Raw genomic sequence first — 18,461 nt, 5'->3', positions numbered from 1 at the left:
TTAATTTTCTTATAAGTCAGTTAAAAGGAATTTCAATCTTTTAGGCTTAATACATACTGACAGTTGTAAAATGAAGTCAATACTATCTTATGATGACTTTTTTTTTTTTTTTTTTTTTTTATAACTTTTATTAATGATAACACTCGATATTACTATGTTTACATACGAAACAATCGATAAATCCAAACAATACTGAGTGAAGTTAAGTCACAACGCAAGAAAGATCGATAAAAAAGTGATAGGAGACGCGAATATGATAAAATTGAACCGAATCTACTATTTGAAGGCGGCAAAACAGAGAATTAAGGGAGTATTTAAATAGTGGCACAAGTCAAGTGGCATGTGTGTTTAATACAGACAAACATTACACGCAGGCAATAAGCTTTTATAGATTCTCATCATCTTTCCTCCCATTTCCCAATTCAAATTCAACTGTATACCATCAATTCCTTCTCTTCAAATGACTCCAATTCCCAACATATACTAATCACTCTACCCAACTCTTTCACTAACTGTACATAGTACAAGTGTTTGGTAGTAACATAATAGAGATACCTCAAAAGGTTCAAAAAACATAAAAGTATCTCTTTTAGCCAAAAAAAAAAAAGATTCCTACCTTTTGCATTGTTTGGCTGCTTACATTTGGGTGAGTCTTTTTTTCTCTTGTTTTTGATATCTTGGTTTTGCTTGTTAGATCTTTTCTCACTGTGTTACTCTGATTTAAGTTCATTGTTTATATCGAGTATCTTTTCAAATGTCCTCCTTGGTAGGAAAGTAATCTGCGTGACATTTTCTTTCTTCCCAAACCCCGTTGTGAGATTTCACTGGGCTGTTGTTGTTGTTGTTGTTGTTGTTGTTGTGTATGAGAATCATCTTGTTTTTTCCTGCAAATATTAAAAATTGGGTCTTTTTGGTAATCCATAGATCTAATTTGGGGAAATTAAATCTTGAGTTTTCTTGGTGGTTTCTGGAGTTATCTCACTCCAAAGTTATGGTCTTTTGGTCTATGGTACTGCTATTTTCCATATCAAAGTAGCAGTTATTGTTGCCCATTGTTAGCCATAAATTGCAGATTGTTTGAAATGCTTTTGGCATGTGAATAATTTTGTCCAATTTCATTCCACTGTAATGGTATGGATGAATCTTGTGCTTTTTTTTATTTTTTATTTTTATAATTTTTTTAATTTATTTTTTTGGTGTGTGTGGGGTTCAATTTTGTGTGCTATGGGCTAAGGTGATGAGAGGTACAGTGACAAATATGGTGTTTTGATTAGAGCTAAATAGCGTTTCTGCTCCCCTCTTGTGCTCCTTTTTACTGGTAAAGTTAATTCATAATGAATGACACTATTTTTCTTCATCATTGGTAATATTTCTTGATATGCTTTTGCCATCAGATTTGTTATTCTTTTCCCCCCATTGGCCCACCAATAAAGAAAAAGGAACTTTTGTGCATAGTATTTCCCTTACTTTTCTTGGTTTACTTTTCGCAGATTGCTGTTCCGTAGTTTGTTCTTTTGTGCAGGAAGCAATACTTTTTTTTTTTTCTTCTTTTTGGAATATTTTTGATTCCATGTGTGTTACATATCTGTTCAATTGCACACAAAGTGATTGAGCATGTTTAACTGAAAGAGGAACGCCTAATTTTGGTTTAACTTGAATTGCAAATTTTTAAGCTGCTCATAGTCATGTATTTTTCCCTGGTTGGATAATTGCGTTGTGATTATCAGTCTATTATTATTATTATTATTATTATTAAATATACAGATGTTTGAATTAACTGGCGGCATCTCTTGCCATCATTACATTACCGATGTTTGAGAAGTGTATAGAGTCTGCTGACTGATAGAGAAAGATTCGTATCCATCCGCATTCGTTTTATTCTTTTTTGGGTTGCCTGAATTCTAGCTTGAATACCAAAAGCCTAAAGTCTCAAAGTTGTTGAATAGTGAATTGTCTGAAAAGAAATGATGTATAGGGCCTGGAGAGAATAAAGGAGTATAAGGGTAGTGCCATATGCAAATCTCAACTGTAATTTTCTTCTGTCTTGATGACTGCAATGCTCTATCTTTTAGATAAAACATTTGATTTCCTTGTAGATGAAGGAAGAAGAAGAACTTTAGGCTGCTAGAAGAGAGAGGGATTATTAGAACGTGATTAGCTAATTTTATGATAAAAGAGGAGATATCAGATAGGGCTTCCGAATCCCTTCCTCACCGATAATAAATTAGAGCTCAGTTCTGTGTCAGATTAGCTATAAGCAGTTCACGGAAGAACAAATGCTCTTCTTGCAGAGGAAGTACAAGAAGAGAAAACTATTAACAAGAAAAAGAAGAATGCCTATATTAGTGGGAAGGCCAGTTGATTCAGTCTGGTGAGTCTGAAAAAAGGCAAAATGTTTTATTTTATTAGGACCAAACTATTTCCAACCTCGTATCAACCTGGATAAGTGTGCTATTTTGACTGTTATAATAGTTATCAAAAGCTGTTTTTTGCTTGTTAAATTTTCATCATTTTTTTGTTTAAATGAATTTTGTACTTGTTTATGATAACATTGTGCATTGAAGTTTATTCTTCTGATGACTGACTTAATCTCTTGTGCATCTTAAAAAGGTAGGAAAATGCCTGAGAGAACTAGTACGGCCGAGAATCTTCTGAACAACATTGTGGAATCAATTGCTGATGGTCTGTCGAAGCAGAAGTCATTATCGAAGCAGAAGTCAGGGTCCTTCTTCGAAGAGGAGAAAGCAAGCTCAGTTAATGCTCAACTCAATAGGCTATTTGGCCGTCAAAAGCCGGTACACCACATTTTAGGTGGAGGCAAATGTAGGACACCTATAAACCTTAGCTTTCCTTTGTCCTTACAATGCTTGTATTGCGGATCCTATACATGCTTCTTCGGTTTTTTGTAGCTGCTGATGTCCTGTTATGGAGAAACAAGAAAATCTCAGCTGGTGTTTTAGCCAGTGCCTCAGCCATCTGGGTGTTATTTGAGTGGCTGAATTATAATTTTCTTTCACTTTTATGCTTTGCTCTTGTCATTGGTATGATTGTTCAGTTTATATGGAAAAATGCTTCTGGCATGATAAACAGGTAATACAACTTAACCTACTCTCCTGTCTTATTCTCAATTGATACGATATTCTTGAATCAAGTTAATGGTGATCTCTGTGGCAACAGGTCTCCAGCTAAAGTCCCTCATCTTGTCTTACCTGATGACTTCTTCATCTGCATTGCCAAGTCAATAGGAGCTGAAGTAAACCGTGCTTTAGCCTTCCTTCAAAAAGTTGCCTGTGGGGATAACATCAAACAATTCTTAGTGGTAAATCTTCATACTTTTTTGTTGGAATCCTTTTAAATAGACAAGCTTATTTAAATGAAAATTGTTCCTCTGATCCAATTGCAAAAGCTCATTACAAACTACTATGCATTTGATTTGTATCATATTTTGACGCTTTTTCAAGCCTGATCTTTTAAATAATTACTTTGCTTTCTCTGCATCAACTTCGCCAAATTCTTTTGCAAAGGTCATGGGCCTCTCACCCCTTTAGTAAGCTTTCTTTGATTCAGCATTTTTCAAGTATCTTGAACAATTGTTCTGGAAATTCCTTTCCTAAAACAACAATAATACATAAATATCGTATTATCTCTACTTTCTGGCTCTCCTTATGTTTGTGGTTCCAGACAGCTTTCCATTCTGTTTATATAGCGCTGAAGAAATTGTGATTAAAAATAATAATTAATGTCGAGAGGTGTACTTTACCCTTCATTTCCACTTAGTGGACATACCACGACATTTATGCTGTCAGATTCCAGAAAGAATGCAAGCAGATTTCCCTATCCCTTCAATTCAGTTGCAAAAGCCAAACCCAGACTGCTGCCTTTGCTTGTTCAACATTGTGTACACGTCAGCTCATTCTAAATATCTGCTCCAAACAAATACCTCTGTTAAGTAAGATGCATACATGTGCAATGTTTTCCCCAGATTTTAGAAAACGGATAGTAGAAACAATAAAAAGATAAGTGGGCATTTTTACTCAACTAGCTATAAAATATTGCTTGAGTTGGTTGATCGATGTACGTGTAAGATTTTCGCCATTAAACTTGCGTCTCCCGGCTCCTTTCCCGAAAAGAAAAAGAAGGCTTCCTGCCTTCTTCTGTCTTTTGTTATACATTTATTTTTCTCCTCATTGGTTTTCTTTTCTCCTATGTTACTTAATACACTGTAATTAGATATTGAATCTCTTATTTCCCGTATATAGTGTTACTCTGAAATCCTATTGCTCAATGGTTGGTGTATTTAGGGGTTAAGATGCTGTTCTTTTGTCCATATGCAGTCTCCTCTCAAGGTGCTTTGACCTTTAAGCACTTGGACAAAAGAAAACGTCATTAAATCATCTGATCCAGATTATTTCTGAGGACAACTAAATTAATTGTTGTGGAAAATATGAATTATTTAGGGCCTATAAAATGGGTTGTAATTGGAAATTCTTTGTAGTCTTCTCAATCATAATGGAAAACTATCTTTGCTTTTGGCCCGAGGGTGTAGGCTTGGCCGAACCTCGTTAAATCCTTGTGTTATCTCTTCTTCTCTATTTGCTTTTATTGTGTGGTTGTGTGCAAGTCACTACACCAAAAGAGGCTTTTAGTGGCAATATATTTTTCTTTTAGCAGCAATAGTTATTGCCACAAAAACATTTACCAGCAATTGGTTAATGCTATTAGATCCAAGGTCGCTAAAGCCTTTAGCGGCATTTATTGTTAGGGCTAAAGTTTGGTATTGCCGGTAATAATTGATTCTAGAATATAATTAGCTGCAATTAAGTTATTGCCGCAAATTAATTGTCGCTAAAAGCATATTTTGTTGTAGTGAGCTAGTTAACCCACTATCTTCTGCAACATTAATGTCTTGGGATTTGTTCTAGGTTGTGGTGAGTTTGTGGGTTGCTGCTATAATTGGAAGCTGGTGCAATTTTTTGACTGTTCTGTACATTGGTAAGAGATCTTGCCATACTCTGGATTGCTCGTTCGATTATTGATTGTACATTTGTTCTGAATTCTTTTCAAGATTTTATATCAGCAGTATTCGTATTTTTCTCTGGAAGTCACATTAAGCTCCAGAAAGGTTTTAATTTTGAATATGCTCGCAATGTTGATTGCTTTAGGCTTTGTTGCTGCACATGTGCTCCCCGTGCTGTACGAAAGATATGATGATAAAGTTGATGGTTTTGTATATAATGCCCTCGAAAAGTTTCGAGGCCATTACAAAAAGCTGGATCGTGGTGTCCTCAGCAGAATCAACACGGGCAAATTCAGACTAAAGAAGTTCGAATAGATACATTAGCAGAAAATGAACTTTGTATGCAAAAAATATGAAATGCATTTCCTGCTTAGTCAGCAAAATGCTGTTTTTAAGCTTAGAATTAGTCAAGGTAATGTCTCATTAATTCAAAAGAAAAGACAATGTATCGAACGTAAGATGTCGAATACTGTAGTTGGATATGGCATTTGAAAAATAAGTTGCTTGACTATTCTCTTACTATCTGTCATCTGTGGTTGTAGTAGTTAGAAGCATACTGAAGTTTAAATTGGTATGCAGCAAGCATGAGAACTCATTATCATTCTCTTTTTATATTTTATTTTCGTAGATTCACTGGCTTCCGCATCGGTGTAATTCATGATATATTTTTAAATTACTTGGCTTATTATTTTTTTTTTTTTTAAATTCGTCTTCGTATATATACATGAAACCGAGTAAAAATAGTGAGTTTGGATAAAATTGTTAAAGACGACTGGATTTGTCTATGTTTTTCCTTTAAATATCAATGCACGGATGCACCTATATATCTCGATTTTTGAAAGCTAGATAAATCTTACTATACATTATTGTTGTTCATTTCTATTTTCTTTTTGTTAGCTCATGAGATTTAATAGTGGTGTTATTATTGGAGAAAATAGAAAACACATAAGTAATCTCTCGAAGTTCTGTGGCTACAATTTCTTTTTTACATCACTTGAGTTTAGAGTAAAATCATTTTTTTGTGCCTTTTGCCCTTCAAAAGCATTGGTCTTTAATTTTTGCCCCTTAAATTGGTGGTCTTTATATTTTGCCAAAAAATAAATTGCAAGGCATAAATTGAGATTCGGGTTCGTGACAGACCTTGAATTTCAAGCATACAAAAAAAAAATAAAAAAAAATCGCAAGGCATAAGTTGGGATTTGCGTAGTTTGGCAGTGCAGTTTTTGCAAACTTTGCTCGGGAAATTTTATTCGAACCCCAAAATTTTGAATGCAAAAATTAAAGACCACCCCAAAAGAAGGGCATTCCTGCGAATTGCCCAAATTTTCTCCCTCCACTATTCACGAATCCAGTAGTCCACCCACCAAAGAAGCAATGTAAACATTAAGAAGTCTAACTGGGTAGACTATAAAACATGATTACATATAAATATTTGGCATTCAAAACTGCTTCGGCCTAAAGCCTAAGTTTGCTATCCTCGGGTAGAATTTTGAATCTGGACACTTGTTAAGAATTACCAAAGTTATGCCGGACCCGACATACTTTCTTCTGCTACTGCTACAATCTTGATTTTTTGGTTTTTATGGGCAAACTTTTAATGGGCAAATTTTTAGTTAAGTCCTAAAGCCGCTTATGGTGCATTTGGCGAAGACTAAAAGACAATAAGATATAATTAAAATAGATTTTGTCTAACTTTTCTTTAAGATATAGATTTTGTCTTATAAGGCAAATTAGTATGGAAAGCCATGACAAAAGATACTTTCAAATAAGGCATTCCTGCGAATTGCCCAAATTTTCTCCCTCCACTATTCACGAATCCAGTAGTCCACCCACCAAAGAAGCAATGTAAACATTAAGAAGCCGTTTTGATAACTGGGAAGAAAATGACTATAAAACATGATTACATATAAATATAATTCACGTTTTACTGCACAGTTGAACTCAAATAAACAACTTGTGTAAGCTATTAAAAAGGTAATGGTTGGTCTTGATTTGAAATAATTCGAAAACACACTTCCATTTTTGTTATACATACATATAAAGCGATTGGTTTGCTCTTCCTTTTTTTTTTTTTTTAAAAAAAACCAAGGTAACTCACTCAATTAATTGCTGATCGATCAAATAATGTTAGTCGCATAACTAGAATAAAAGATTAAAATTTCTGGATAAGGAACCAGAAGTATAAATATCCAAGGCTGACATGCATGCAGTTGACGAATAAATAACACAACACTTTCTCGCCTACTGTCGATGGTTCACACTTCACATATTATTTCCAATTTTGGGAAAGCCCGAGCGTACCCCATCAACTCCTTTGCGAGCTTCAAGCATTGGCCATGAAGACTTTCTACATCTACCCTAAGGATGGTCTTCAGGATCTAGGAGGGGGTAAGAGTATTCACCTGAACCCCCTCGACAAATAATTACACTGTATATATTAGATAATTTTTTAATTTTTTTTTATGTACATATATAGATTTTGAATCCCCAAAACACAAGACTAGAGGTTGACACAGTGGTTAAGGGATTTCAAAATTTACCTTTAGTGAAAACGGATTCATTTTTAATTTTCCAGCTCAACGTAAATAGTAGGTCCTCCAAATTGGGAGAACTTCCAAGCATTCTTAGAAGGGAAAGTATTTGACCTTCATTATCATCTCATCAAAATCAAAATCAATTGAAGCGATAACTTTCAAGCTAGGGGTGGATCTACGTAGAAGGGTGGGAGAGGCACGGTACCTGGATGCCTCAATTAAAACTCTGTGTATATATGTATTTATGAATAAGAAATCGTATATATATTAATCTTGCCACCCGGAATACTAAAAGCTCAAAAGGTGGCATTGCCAAAGGGAACAACATTCCAGGCATGTGATAGGAGTTCGAACCTAGCGTGCCTCTTTTGGTCTGCTGCGATTCTTTTTTGGCAGCCTGAAAGTACACGTTTCAGCTCTTTTCTTTTTCATTTCTTTTATCCTTTTAATTAATTTTTCTCTACTTGTTTTGGCTTGTTATTTGCTTGATGGAAAGTACACGCTCAGCTCTATTCATCTTCATTTTTTATCTTTTGTATTTAAATTCTAGTTTTTACTTATATTCTTTATTAAACAAAAAAGACTTTTTTTGCTCTAATTAATTCTTGACTCTTTTTACTTCTTTCTTTCTTTAAGTATAATCTCTTGATATGCGTGTTTTGTGCGTATCTCATACTAATGAGTATTAAATTTTTAAACATCACATAAATATTAATAAAAATATACTTAAATAGTAAATTATAATTTTTTTAAAAGTTTAGATTCTTAAAAATGATGAATATTATTATGTTAGAGTTTTTAAAATTTGAAGGTTTTTGATCTTCCACTGATGTTCGCGTTAAGTGAAAATGACTGGGTTGAAGTTACAATGCTTAATTCTTTCTCAATTATATATCTGCAACAACACGCAAAGACAATGGAGTATGAATACATGAGGTAAAGGTATTAGATGGTTTATATAGGTTCGGTTTTTTAACGTGAAAAATCTTTTCCTTCTCAAAGTTTTAGAGAATAAGCCCTCTTATTCCAAAAAAAGAAAAAGAAAAGACTCTTAGCTAGGTGTCTTTCATCTCAGAATATCTAAAAGAAAAGAAAACAAAACAAAATAAAAAAATATGTATATTTGGTCGATTTGTCTATGTAAATCGAAAAAGATAATAATCCGAATCGTAGCCCAAAATTGAACAAACCAACCCGTTTACTAGTTTTGATGATGTGGCACCCGGAACCTCCAAATCCTGAATCTGCCTCTGCTTCAAGCTATTGAGGCAAGTAGGGAGCCTCGAAGCAAAAGACTTGAGGTAGGAATTAGGTCAGCAGTTGAGACGATAGGTCAAGTTCATCATTTTATCTTGAAGGTATCTTGCTGCAAGTACAACTATTTTCAGCTTCCAACAGTCCACGAAATGACCAACATTAAGGGTTTTACTGTTACTGATAAAGAACTATATTGACAAGAGTTCTAGAGCATATATTTTCAAGCTACAAAGACCTTTGCGCTTCTTAACCTGCAGCCTTGCAAGGTTTGGACAAAAATTATATAAGCTTACGTTAATCTATAAATTACAAGTTATTAGATTCGTCCCTACCTAACATGTTGTGTGAGATATGTGATTGTTTTGCGACGTTGAATATCACCATGCAGTAGCGGAACCACATGCAAGGAAGACGGTAATTTAAATGTGTTTATAGAGTTCAGACAAAATTTTATACATATATAAAATTTTGAACCCTTAACAAAAAAATAAAAAAAATAAAAAATACAAGTTAAAATTTAATTAAGGAGTGGTATTTTTAAAATTCCCTTAAAATAAAAAATAAAATTTATAACTTTGGTAATAAGGCAGTTACCTGATGTAAGAAGTGAAAGTGGCTTGTTGTGTAAAAAATATTTACACTATCGAAAGTTGATGGACATTAGTTAGGAGTTTAAGTTTTATACAATGTTAGTGTAAATAATTTTTTATGATATTTGTGATCTTGAAAATGAGACAGGTTATCTACCACAATAGATAAAGATAATTGGATAGTATAAAACTTCGTTACACTAACTATCAGTGTATATAATTCTAAATTATTAGTTAAACTCTAAATGAAAAGTTTTGTTCCTAAAAGTTGCCTTCTATTTTAAAACCTACAGACAGGCAAGGGTAACAATTATTTTCCTAATTAGAAGAAGGTGTAGGAGATTTTAATAAACTTACTAATATAGGTTGAATAAGTTAGATTTTGCAAGAATCAAATTCCAAAAAATATATTACAAGAATCATTGCTAAAAGGAAAGAAATGAGATTACATTATGTAAGCCATTAATTTGGTCACAATAATTGTCATTGTTCTTGCTATAAAAACCCCTAACTATTAACACTTTTCTTCATAAATCATTGAATACTTTGCCTTCATAGAGAGAAGAAGAGTTGCTAGAAGTAATCAAGTAAGATATCATTAGTTTCATAATTTTATTTTTTCTTTTCATGACATTGATTTATGAACTTAAATATGAGTAATTCCTAACTAATTTTTTCATGTTTCTCTGAAAAATAGTTCCTTAATAATCAAGAAATTGACTTTTATGGTGGAAGTAAGAAAAACAAGTTCTGTAAAGAAACGAGATTCTTACTAATTTCTTGGATGATTCTCATTGAGTAACAAGAGTTATAATTGGTCGATATTCCTATTTTTATTGTAGTGCATCGAGGAAATCGATGGCGAGGAACCGTAAATCCACTGTATCATCAGTTCATCAATATTGAATCAATGAGTAACCAAGTTGTCACGAAATCTTTGTGCTTGACCACGGGTTTCACAGGAATTGTTTTTCGTGTGCAGCTGAATCATTTACATGTAACAAATCGTATGGGGCACACAAGAGTTCGGGCTTTCTATCTCGAACCTTCCCCTTGCATGCTCCATGCAGTCAAACTCGCTGTTGTTAACATATATGCAAGGGAAAGGTTCATGTACAAAGTTTTGTGTTATTAATGTCAATTTAGTTGACCTTTTATCACCCAGCTCAACCAGTTACAACATCAAATTTTCATTCACTTCTGCAGTAGTCTCAAAAGATAGCTTGTCCAGTTGATATGGTTGGACCAACCACCAACGTCTATCAACAACCTCAACTTTCACAGTTGAACTGGCCAAGTAGTTATTGAGGAGCTATTCATTGGAGTTTTTAAGGATGCCTTAATATATTGTATTCACTACAAGAAATATGATATTTAGCTACGAAAATACTAGCTACGACGCAAAACTCGTCACTAAATGTTCACTTTTCGTGACAAAGTTCCATTTCGTCCTTAAATACATGGCACATATTTTTAGTGACGAAACACAAAATTCGTAGCAAAGTTTTGTCCCCTAAAAGTTTCCCTCCAAAAAAAAAGCGTTGGCGCCATTTATTGAGTACTATTAGCCACGAATTTAAAGTTATTAGTGACACATTATTTTGTCATTAATGATGTACCAAATTTGTGACAAACTAATTTTCGTCCTAAAATAAGTTAAATTTTTTAGACAAAAAACTTTTGTCGCAAAAACTATGTTGATACATTAGTGACAAATTAAAATATGTAGTTAACCATTGTAAACTTTAGCCACATAATTTTATAATTAATTGTGACTTTAATTTTTGTCACTAATAGTTCAAACAATTAGTGACAATTGTATTATTTGTCTGTTCAACTTACAATTTAGTCACAATGCAATTTTGTCACAAAAAATATAAATTTGAAATGGCTACGACTCAAATTTCGTAGTTGACTAGTGCAATTATTGGCTACAAAAAAATTTGTTGTTATAAAGAAAAAGATTCAGACACATCTCGATCTAAACAAAATAAAAATTAGAGTTTTATCCGTCAATAGATATACCCACAAGCATAATTTTCTTTGAAATACTAGACATACTAACGACAAGCGACATAACCATATTACATAATAAAAGAGATAAAATGCCTATACACATATTTTAACTAATATACCACTAAAATTTGGAGACAAAAACTTTTGTCGCAAAAACTTTGTTGATACATTAGCGACAAATTAGAATTTGTAGTTAATCATTCCAAACTTTAGCTAAATTTTATATTTAATTGTGCCTTTAATTTTTGTCACTAATAGTTAGAACAATTAGTAACAATTGTGTTATTTATCTCTACTCAACCTACAGTTTAGTCACAACGAAATTGTCACAAAAAAATATAATTTTCAAATGGTGACAACTTAAATTTCGTAGTTGAATAGTGCAATTTTCGGTTCTATTTTCTTCAAAAAATCTACGGATTGAAAGAAAAACTATGAGATTAAAAGAAACTTTACGCACTTTTATTAATCAAATAAATGGAAGGCCAACATTTATACTAAGTCTTGACCACTATGCACCAACAAATATTTTAGAATGAATGGATAAATTTATACTCGTTTAATCGGATTCGACAAAGGTAACAAAGATTAGAACGTAGACCAAGAAATGCAGTTTAACCTTTCACATAATTTAGTCATTTTGCCTTTTGTGGACATTCTTTGCTTGTCAATTTTAGTTAACTCGTTCCAGCAATATAATAATTATTATAACAAGAAGAGGAATTTTATTAATAACGAGGTTCACCTTACATCACAAGAAAGTAGTTGCGCTTTTTGTAGAAATATAAAATGCTACCAATCATCGAGAAAATTGTCTCTTATTTTGAGTCAATAAATGTTTGATAAAACATTTTCTCTAAAATAATCTTAAAAATTAGGAAATGTTTTAGAAAATATTTTGCATAAAAAAATCTCCTTTGTACCAAATACACTTCCATTTTAAGTTCTAGTTTATTTTTATGGATCGTCAAATGATAGGTCGAACAAACACTTTCGTTAGTATTATGAAAAACTATACAAGATTTTAAAATTTTAACTTAAATTATACAATTATAATTACATGATAAACAAAGCTGTAAATTGTTCCATTTCGTAAATCGAGAATAACTAATGCGTGTCACGGGAATCTAGAGAAGGGGAATACATTTTCTCACTCGAGATGATCCTCATTTCGAAACTAGAACTCGAGAATGCAATTGTGAAAGGATCCTTAACAACCCACAACATCCTTCAACTTCATCAAGCGCTAATGACTTCAATTCCCCACATCGCGTTTGTAGCCTCAAGAGTTGAATCTAAAGGGAAAAAAAGGTGAGTAAAAGTTTGTTGGGATTAATAAACAGAAGACAAAATTACAACTAACATACCAAAACGACCCCCGCCTGCGGAACCTCGTCTTGTCTTACAAACTTCTTTGTTGGGTCCTGTATTTCCACAAACAAAATTTTTTTTTTATAAGTTCAATTTTTATATATTATAGAAACAGGTATTTAAAACATTATACTACTTTGATATCTTTACAGTAATGCTACAGGGAAGCAAAATATAGCATAAGTAGTGAGATGCTACAACCTCCACCCAAGGATGTTTTTCTAGCTTTTTAATTTTTTCGGTTAAACCAATCCCACAAAAAATATTTTGAAAAACAGTTTTAAGAGTGTACTTTTTATCCTCAAATATTAAAACAAGCTATGTGACAATAAGAGTTTCCCACCATCCCCCAAAAAGGATCTAAAGCATAAAAAACTAGCACACAAACTTTCAATTATTTATAATTTTTTTAATAAAGATAAAATGGAAAAGGAAGTAGACACATTTACATTATTACATATAGACACGATTTTCACTTTAAATTGAAATACTTTTCTTTTAAAGGAAACAATTGTCACCTAAAATGACCATCTTTGTCGGAATGGGAAATTAAAATTAGTAGCATCTAAAAAATAAAAGGAAAACAAGTGAATTTTGGCACATCACTATTCATTGTCTACTTATTTTCAGAAAAATAGAATTTCTAAAGTTGGGGCACATAAACTTTTCATGTGTAGAAAACAGGCACATTTTTTAAACAATGAATTGGGGATTCGCCGTAAGCTACATGCGGTGCTTACCACGTTGATTGACCATTCGGTTTGGGGGATAATTCATTGATCATACAATAAAATGAAGATCATGTTTATCAAAGGCTCAACTCAAGAAAACAAAAAACAATGCAAAAAAAAATTCAAAATTCATGGCTATAGATTGAAAACAAAATTGTAACACTTTTCCTCTCCCCAATTTTCATTTCCTTATAAATTGGTCAAATCTTAACAGAACACTTTAAAGCCAACCGGCACTACCCAAAACGCACTTCTACGCATCTCCTAATTTCACCTGGTTACCTAGACTTCATTGGCGAATGAAATCGTCTTTCAGAAAATATATCGAACTGGTTATGTGCATAACTTTAACCAAGTTTTTGTGACAACGGGATAATAGAGTTACCCTCCCAAAAGTGGTAATTATAGTTCAACAATCATATATTCATCACGATCAAACAACGAACACGATTCTCACGATTTGTTATCTAAATTCCACACAAAGAAACCACGGGTATAGAAATGATGAAAACAAAATTAGCCAAAGAAAGAGAAAGCAAGGGAGAGGGAGATAAAGAGAAGAGAAGAGGAGCATACCCTCGTGGGGTCGTGAAAGGTGTGGGGGTGTCGGGGAAGCGGGAGTTACGATTTGAAATAAATAGAGAGGTGAATGGTCTAACACTTACCGGACCCAAAATAAGGCAAACCATCCGAACCACAAAACACTTTGGGACTTCTTTGTCAAACGCTCCATGTAACCGGGCAAAGAGAACTTGCCGTTTTAAGCAAGAAAACTTTTGCACTATTTTAACCAAGAAAAGTTTTGCACTATTTTAACCAACTTCAACCCCTTAAACACTCGTCCAATTAATTCCAAATAACATGAAACTTGGTATATTAGTAAAAAATAATATAATAAACTATTCTAAAAAAGAAAATTCCAAAAAACGACTAAGAATTTTGAAATTGATAGGTTGCCTCCCACCAAGTGCCACATTTAACATCGTGGCACGACGTGATTCAACTTTATCACATTTCTCGCCACTTTGAGCATAAGAAATGGCTCCCCAAATTCATTTCAAATCTAAAAAGGCATATTAACCTATAGACCTCATAATCAAACCCAAAAAGGCATATTAACTATAAGAAATATCAACATATTTTAACAACACAAAAAATATCATCATAAAGTACGATCATCAGCCTTACAAACTAAATTTAAACCCAATATTCACTCTAGCCATTCTAACATCCATTCTAACCACACAATCACATTTTCATATATTTAATCCAAATTCAACGAACTTTAATAGTTGTCACTAGGATTACTACCACCGGATGATCTTTTGTGTCCATGGGTGATGTGGGTTCACCATCTACATCACTTGGTAAAAAAAAGAAAAGAATCAATAAGATCTTTGAATAAAAACCTGATTTTTACCAACTCCTAAGCTTTATTCTCTAGTCAAAATATTTAAACCCAACTCCTACGTTTCAGGAACAATATAAGTTATATTCAGAAATCCTCCTCCTAATTCACTGAGAGGAAGCAACATACAGGATCATGTCACCACCACTGGCTGAGGACACATAAGGGATGTTATACCTGGAAAATTTTAGCCAACTCTATTACCTTATGAAAATAGTTAATGCCACAACTGAGGATACTTGTATGAAACTAAAATGCTAAAAAGGGATCAACCGAGAAATGACACTAAATTGAAGGTAAGATACAACTCCATTGCACTTTTAATATGCAAAAAAAAATATATTAGAACTAAAGAGGTAATCTAATCTTTTACAAGCAAACAAGGAATGGAAAACACAACAATACAAAATTCGTGCACCCGAGAGATTCCAAATAGCTAAAATCATAACTTCAATGAGAAATTGAGAATCAAATGATATATATGAAGGAGTGTATTCACGCAAGATTTATTATGATTACATTCACATAACGTGTCAATTATAAGGCACAACACTATCAAAGATATATAAAGTAGGAAAATAAGGTAGTTAAAGAAAATGAACATTTTGTGTACATAACTTGTGAAAAGCATATAAATTATGATAATTTTTTTTTCAAATAACTTATTATGAAAGATGAACAACTAGCTCTTTTCCAACCAAAAGAAAATGAAAAGAACATATTGTGCACAAAAAACGAAGAGGGCTTTATATAGATTGATAGATGCTAAAATGATCTTATAAATTATTTGCTGGTAAGAATTTTCAAAAGAAAGACACTCTTACCTTCATATTTCAAGTCATTTATTATATGATTCATTTACGAAACGATAAAAAGAGACGTTACAAAGGAAATTCAAAATAGTAACTTTGAGAATATAGAGTTATTTACTCCGAAGTAGCAAATAGTATATTTAAACGATAACACATAGTCAAGAGTGCCATCTTGGTGATGCACCTTGAAATTTCTCAAGTTAGAAATAGGGACCATCTAACAACAAGCTCATTTTAGTGGATAATTTATTAATCAAATAATAAAAAGAAGTCCCACAACTTAGCAACACATAACATTAAAAAGGGGAAAGGATCAGGTCATCAAACACAAGAATATATACAACAATTCATATCGCACTGGGTTTGAACTTATGAAAGTCATCCCTTCTAAATCCCGCTAAACAAGATACAAAACTCGAAAAATGGAAAAAGAAATCGACTATTATTTGAGATTACATCACAAGCCAATGTTCGCCATTTTTTCAGGGTAATCACATCATCATTAGTACTATTATTACCTTCATTCTCCTCATTATCACTTATACTCTACCATATCTCATCCTCTTGGAAGAAGTTACTTCGATATAATCAACTTCAAATTTCTGCACCTGAGCCTCCAATTCAATTACATTTGTATCCAGGGTAATGGTATCATCATTCTTTTTTTTATTAAATTTTTTTTGTGACAATGTCTTGATACACATCATTATTTGTTCATGCGACTCATTATTTGTTGAACATCGAATCTTGATTTATATTCCGGACATCATATAAATCTTGAAATTTGAGAAAATAAATTCGCCAATTTTGTTTTTGAGGTCAATGTAAAATACTTGTTTTACTTGTAGCTAACGAAAGAATCATGTTCATACCAAAATCTTTTAACACATATGCTCGTAAAATGTTTATCTTTTTGCATCCCCGTTGTGTCAAGATCAAACCACTTGCATTTAAATAGAACTTATCAACATCTATTAACTCAATGATGTCTGTTTTTATAATACCATAAAAATCAATCAACTCATTTTCATGATGATTCGAAAACAACTATACCAATGACTTTTACGTAATTCATCGCGTCGTTGAATAAGATACCTAACACCATTTATGAGATGAATGTTTTCTTACGGATTCCAATAAAGGATATTTTGTTGAAGCCAATTGACTTGTCCTTATTATATAATTTCAAAATCTATGATTAAAAAAATATAGCGTTCAATTAGTAAAGAAGAAAAAGATTAAAATTTAAACACAACAACATGATTATTATCTTAAAATCACTTACTTTCCTTTTAAACCATAAAGGAAATTGTTATACTGTTTCTCTTCTATATTCCCAACATCTTGTTTCACCAACTCTTCTTTATGCTCTCGCATGTAAAAAAAATTATTTAGAAATAGTATTACAAAAATAAATATATCAATATATAAATAGAAAAATTCTTTCGAAGAAAAGATTATGTTCTTCGCAATTATTCAACACATACCACCGAGCCATATCAAGATCTTTCCTTGGTATGGCATCATAATCTCCATCTCCAAATCCAGTTCTAGCACTCTTTGAAAATATGTCTAGAATTGTGTTCATCTTTCTTGCTAGATCCATCATCATTTCGATCTTCACGATTAAATCTAGTTTCAGGGTAAGATACATAGAGCAAAATGTCAAACATTCATCAATAATATAGCCTTAATCAAAATAGAAGATCGGTCGTGCCTTGTTTCGCACATAACTCTTAAGCTCAAAAAGAACCTCTCAATTTTGTACATCCAACGATATATTCAACTGTCCCCCATACATAGCCTCTCGTGATAAATCAAACAACCAAATGTACCATAACATCGAAAAGGTAAGTGGAAAGATCATCTCAAGCTTACATAATATAACAATTATATCCCTTTCAAGTTGTTCTAAGTCATCTCGTTCAATGTCTTACAACATAATCGTTGGAAGAAAAACTAACTCAATCAATGATGAAGAGACATTTTTATTTTCAAATCCACGAATAGCAATAGGTAGCACTCGTTGTACTAGGACATGATAGTCATGACTTTCGAGTCTACTTATTTTACCATCATCTCACTTACACACCCCGAGATATTGAAGCATAACCATTTGGAAATTTAACATCTTTTACAAATGCCCAAAACTTTTTTTTCTCTTTTTTTGACATATTATAACTACTGGTCCTTTTTGACTCCAGGCATTGTACAACTAGAACCATCATGTTGCAACCATAGTTCTTTTCTTATGTTCATATCCTTAAGATCTTGTCTTGCTTTTATATGTGTCCTTAGTTTTCCCATCAATATTTAATAAAGTCCTGTCCATAATACTCTCACAAATGTTTTTTCTATGTGCATGACATCTAAATTATGCCGCAACTTCAAGCTCTTCCAATATGGTAACTCAAATAAAATACTTTCCTCACCCAATTCAACTCTCCAGAACACGTTTATTTTTCTTATTATTTGAGTGTTTTCCGGTTTATAATCACCGAGTAAATCCAATTGTTGCAAGACATCATCTCCCGAGAGCTCTTTTGGTTTTATCGTCTTCCCATCAAATTTCTTGCTTCTTCTCCATGGGTGGCTAGCTTCAAGATACCGACGGTGACCCAAACAAATTTTACTTCTTACCCTCGTGAAGGTGCATCCTACTAAGTAGGACATGCCATGTATCCCAAGCTTCGTGCTCTTTATTGGAGTGTAAGCATGAATATTG

The 18,461-nt window shown here is 32.8% G+C and overlaps 1 protein-coding gene across 5 annotated transcripts; it reads left to right on the top strand.

The window, feature by feature from the left end:
• The first annotated feature begins 328 nt into the window (after positions 1-328).
• On the top strand, positions 329-5,474 carry LOC132036997 (reticulon-like protein B8). Of its 5 annotated transcripts, XM_059427428.1 has the most exons (7): positions 329-646; positions 1,765-1,856; positions 2,615-2,823; positions 2,910-3,090; positions 3,178-3,319; positions 4,923-4,992; positions 5,163-5,474. In XM_059427428.1, the coding sequence occupies exons 3-7, from the start codon at positions 2,619-2,621 to the stop codon at positions 5,330-5,332; spliced, it is 768 nt and encodes a 255-aa protein (XP_059283411.1). In that variant the 5' UTR covers positions 329-646; positions 1,765-1,856; positions 2,615-2,618; the 3' UTR covers positions 5,333-5,474. The 5 variants fall into 5 exon arrangements, with proteins under 5 accessions (XP_059283411.1, XP_059283412.1, XP_059283409.1 ...); XM_059427429.1 differs by lacking the exon at positions 1,765-1,856; XM_059427426.1 differs by lacking the exon at positions 1,765-1,856 and having other exon boundaries at positions 331-646; positions 2,611-2,823.
• The last annotated feature ends 12,987 nt before the right edge of the window (positions 5,475-18,461 follow it).

This window comes from Lycium ferocissimum, chromosome 11 (genome assembly GCF_029784015.1).
Source record: "Lycium ferocissimum isolate CSIRO_LF1 chromosome 11, AGI_CSIRO_Lferr_CH_V1, whole genome shotgun sequence".
Taxonomy (NCBI): Eukaryota; Viridiplantae; Streptophyta; class Magnoliopsida; order Solanales; family Solanaceae; genus Lycium; species Lycium ferocissimum.
Note: the sequence above shows the minus strand (reverse complement) of the source record. Positions and strands in the feature narration are given on the sequence as shown.

Bases quoted from the DNA above. Each gene is read 5' to 3' on its own strand.
- LOC132036997 (XM_059427425.1), top strand. From the start codon at position 2,277: ATGCTCTTCTTGCAGAGGAAGTACAAGAAGAGAAAACTATTAACAAGA. The intron at 2,824-2,909 runs GTAGGACACCTA...GGTTTTTTGTAG, and splicing joins CATTTTAGGTGGAGGCAAAT to CTGCTGATGTCCTGTTATGG. The intron at 3,320-4,922 runs GTAAATCTTCAT...GATTTGTTCTAG, and splicing joins ACATCAAACAATTCTTAGTG to GTTGTGGTGAGTTTGTGGGT.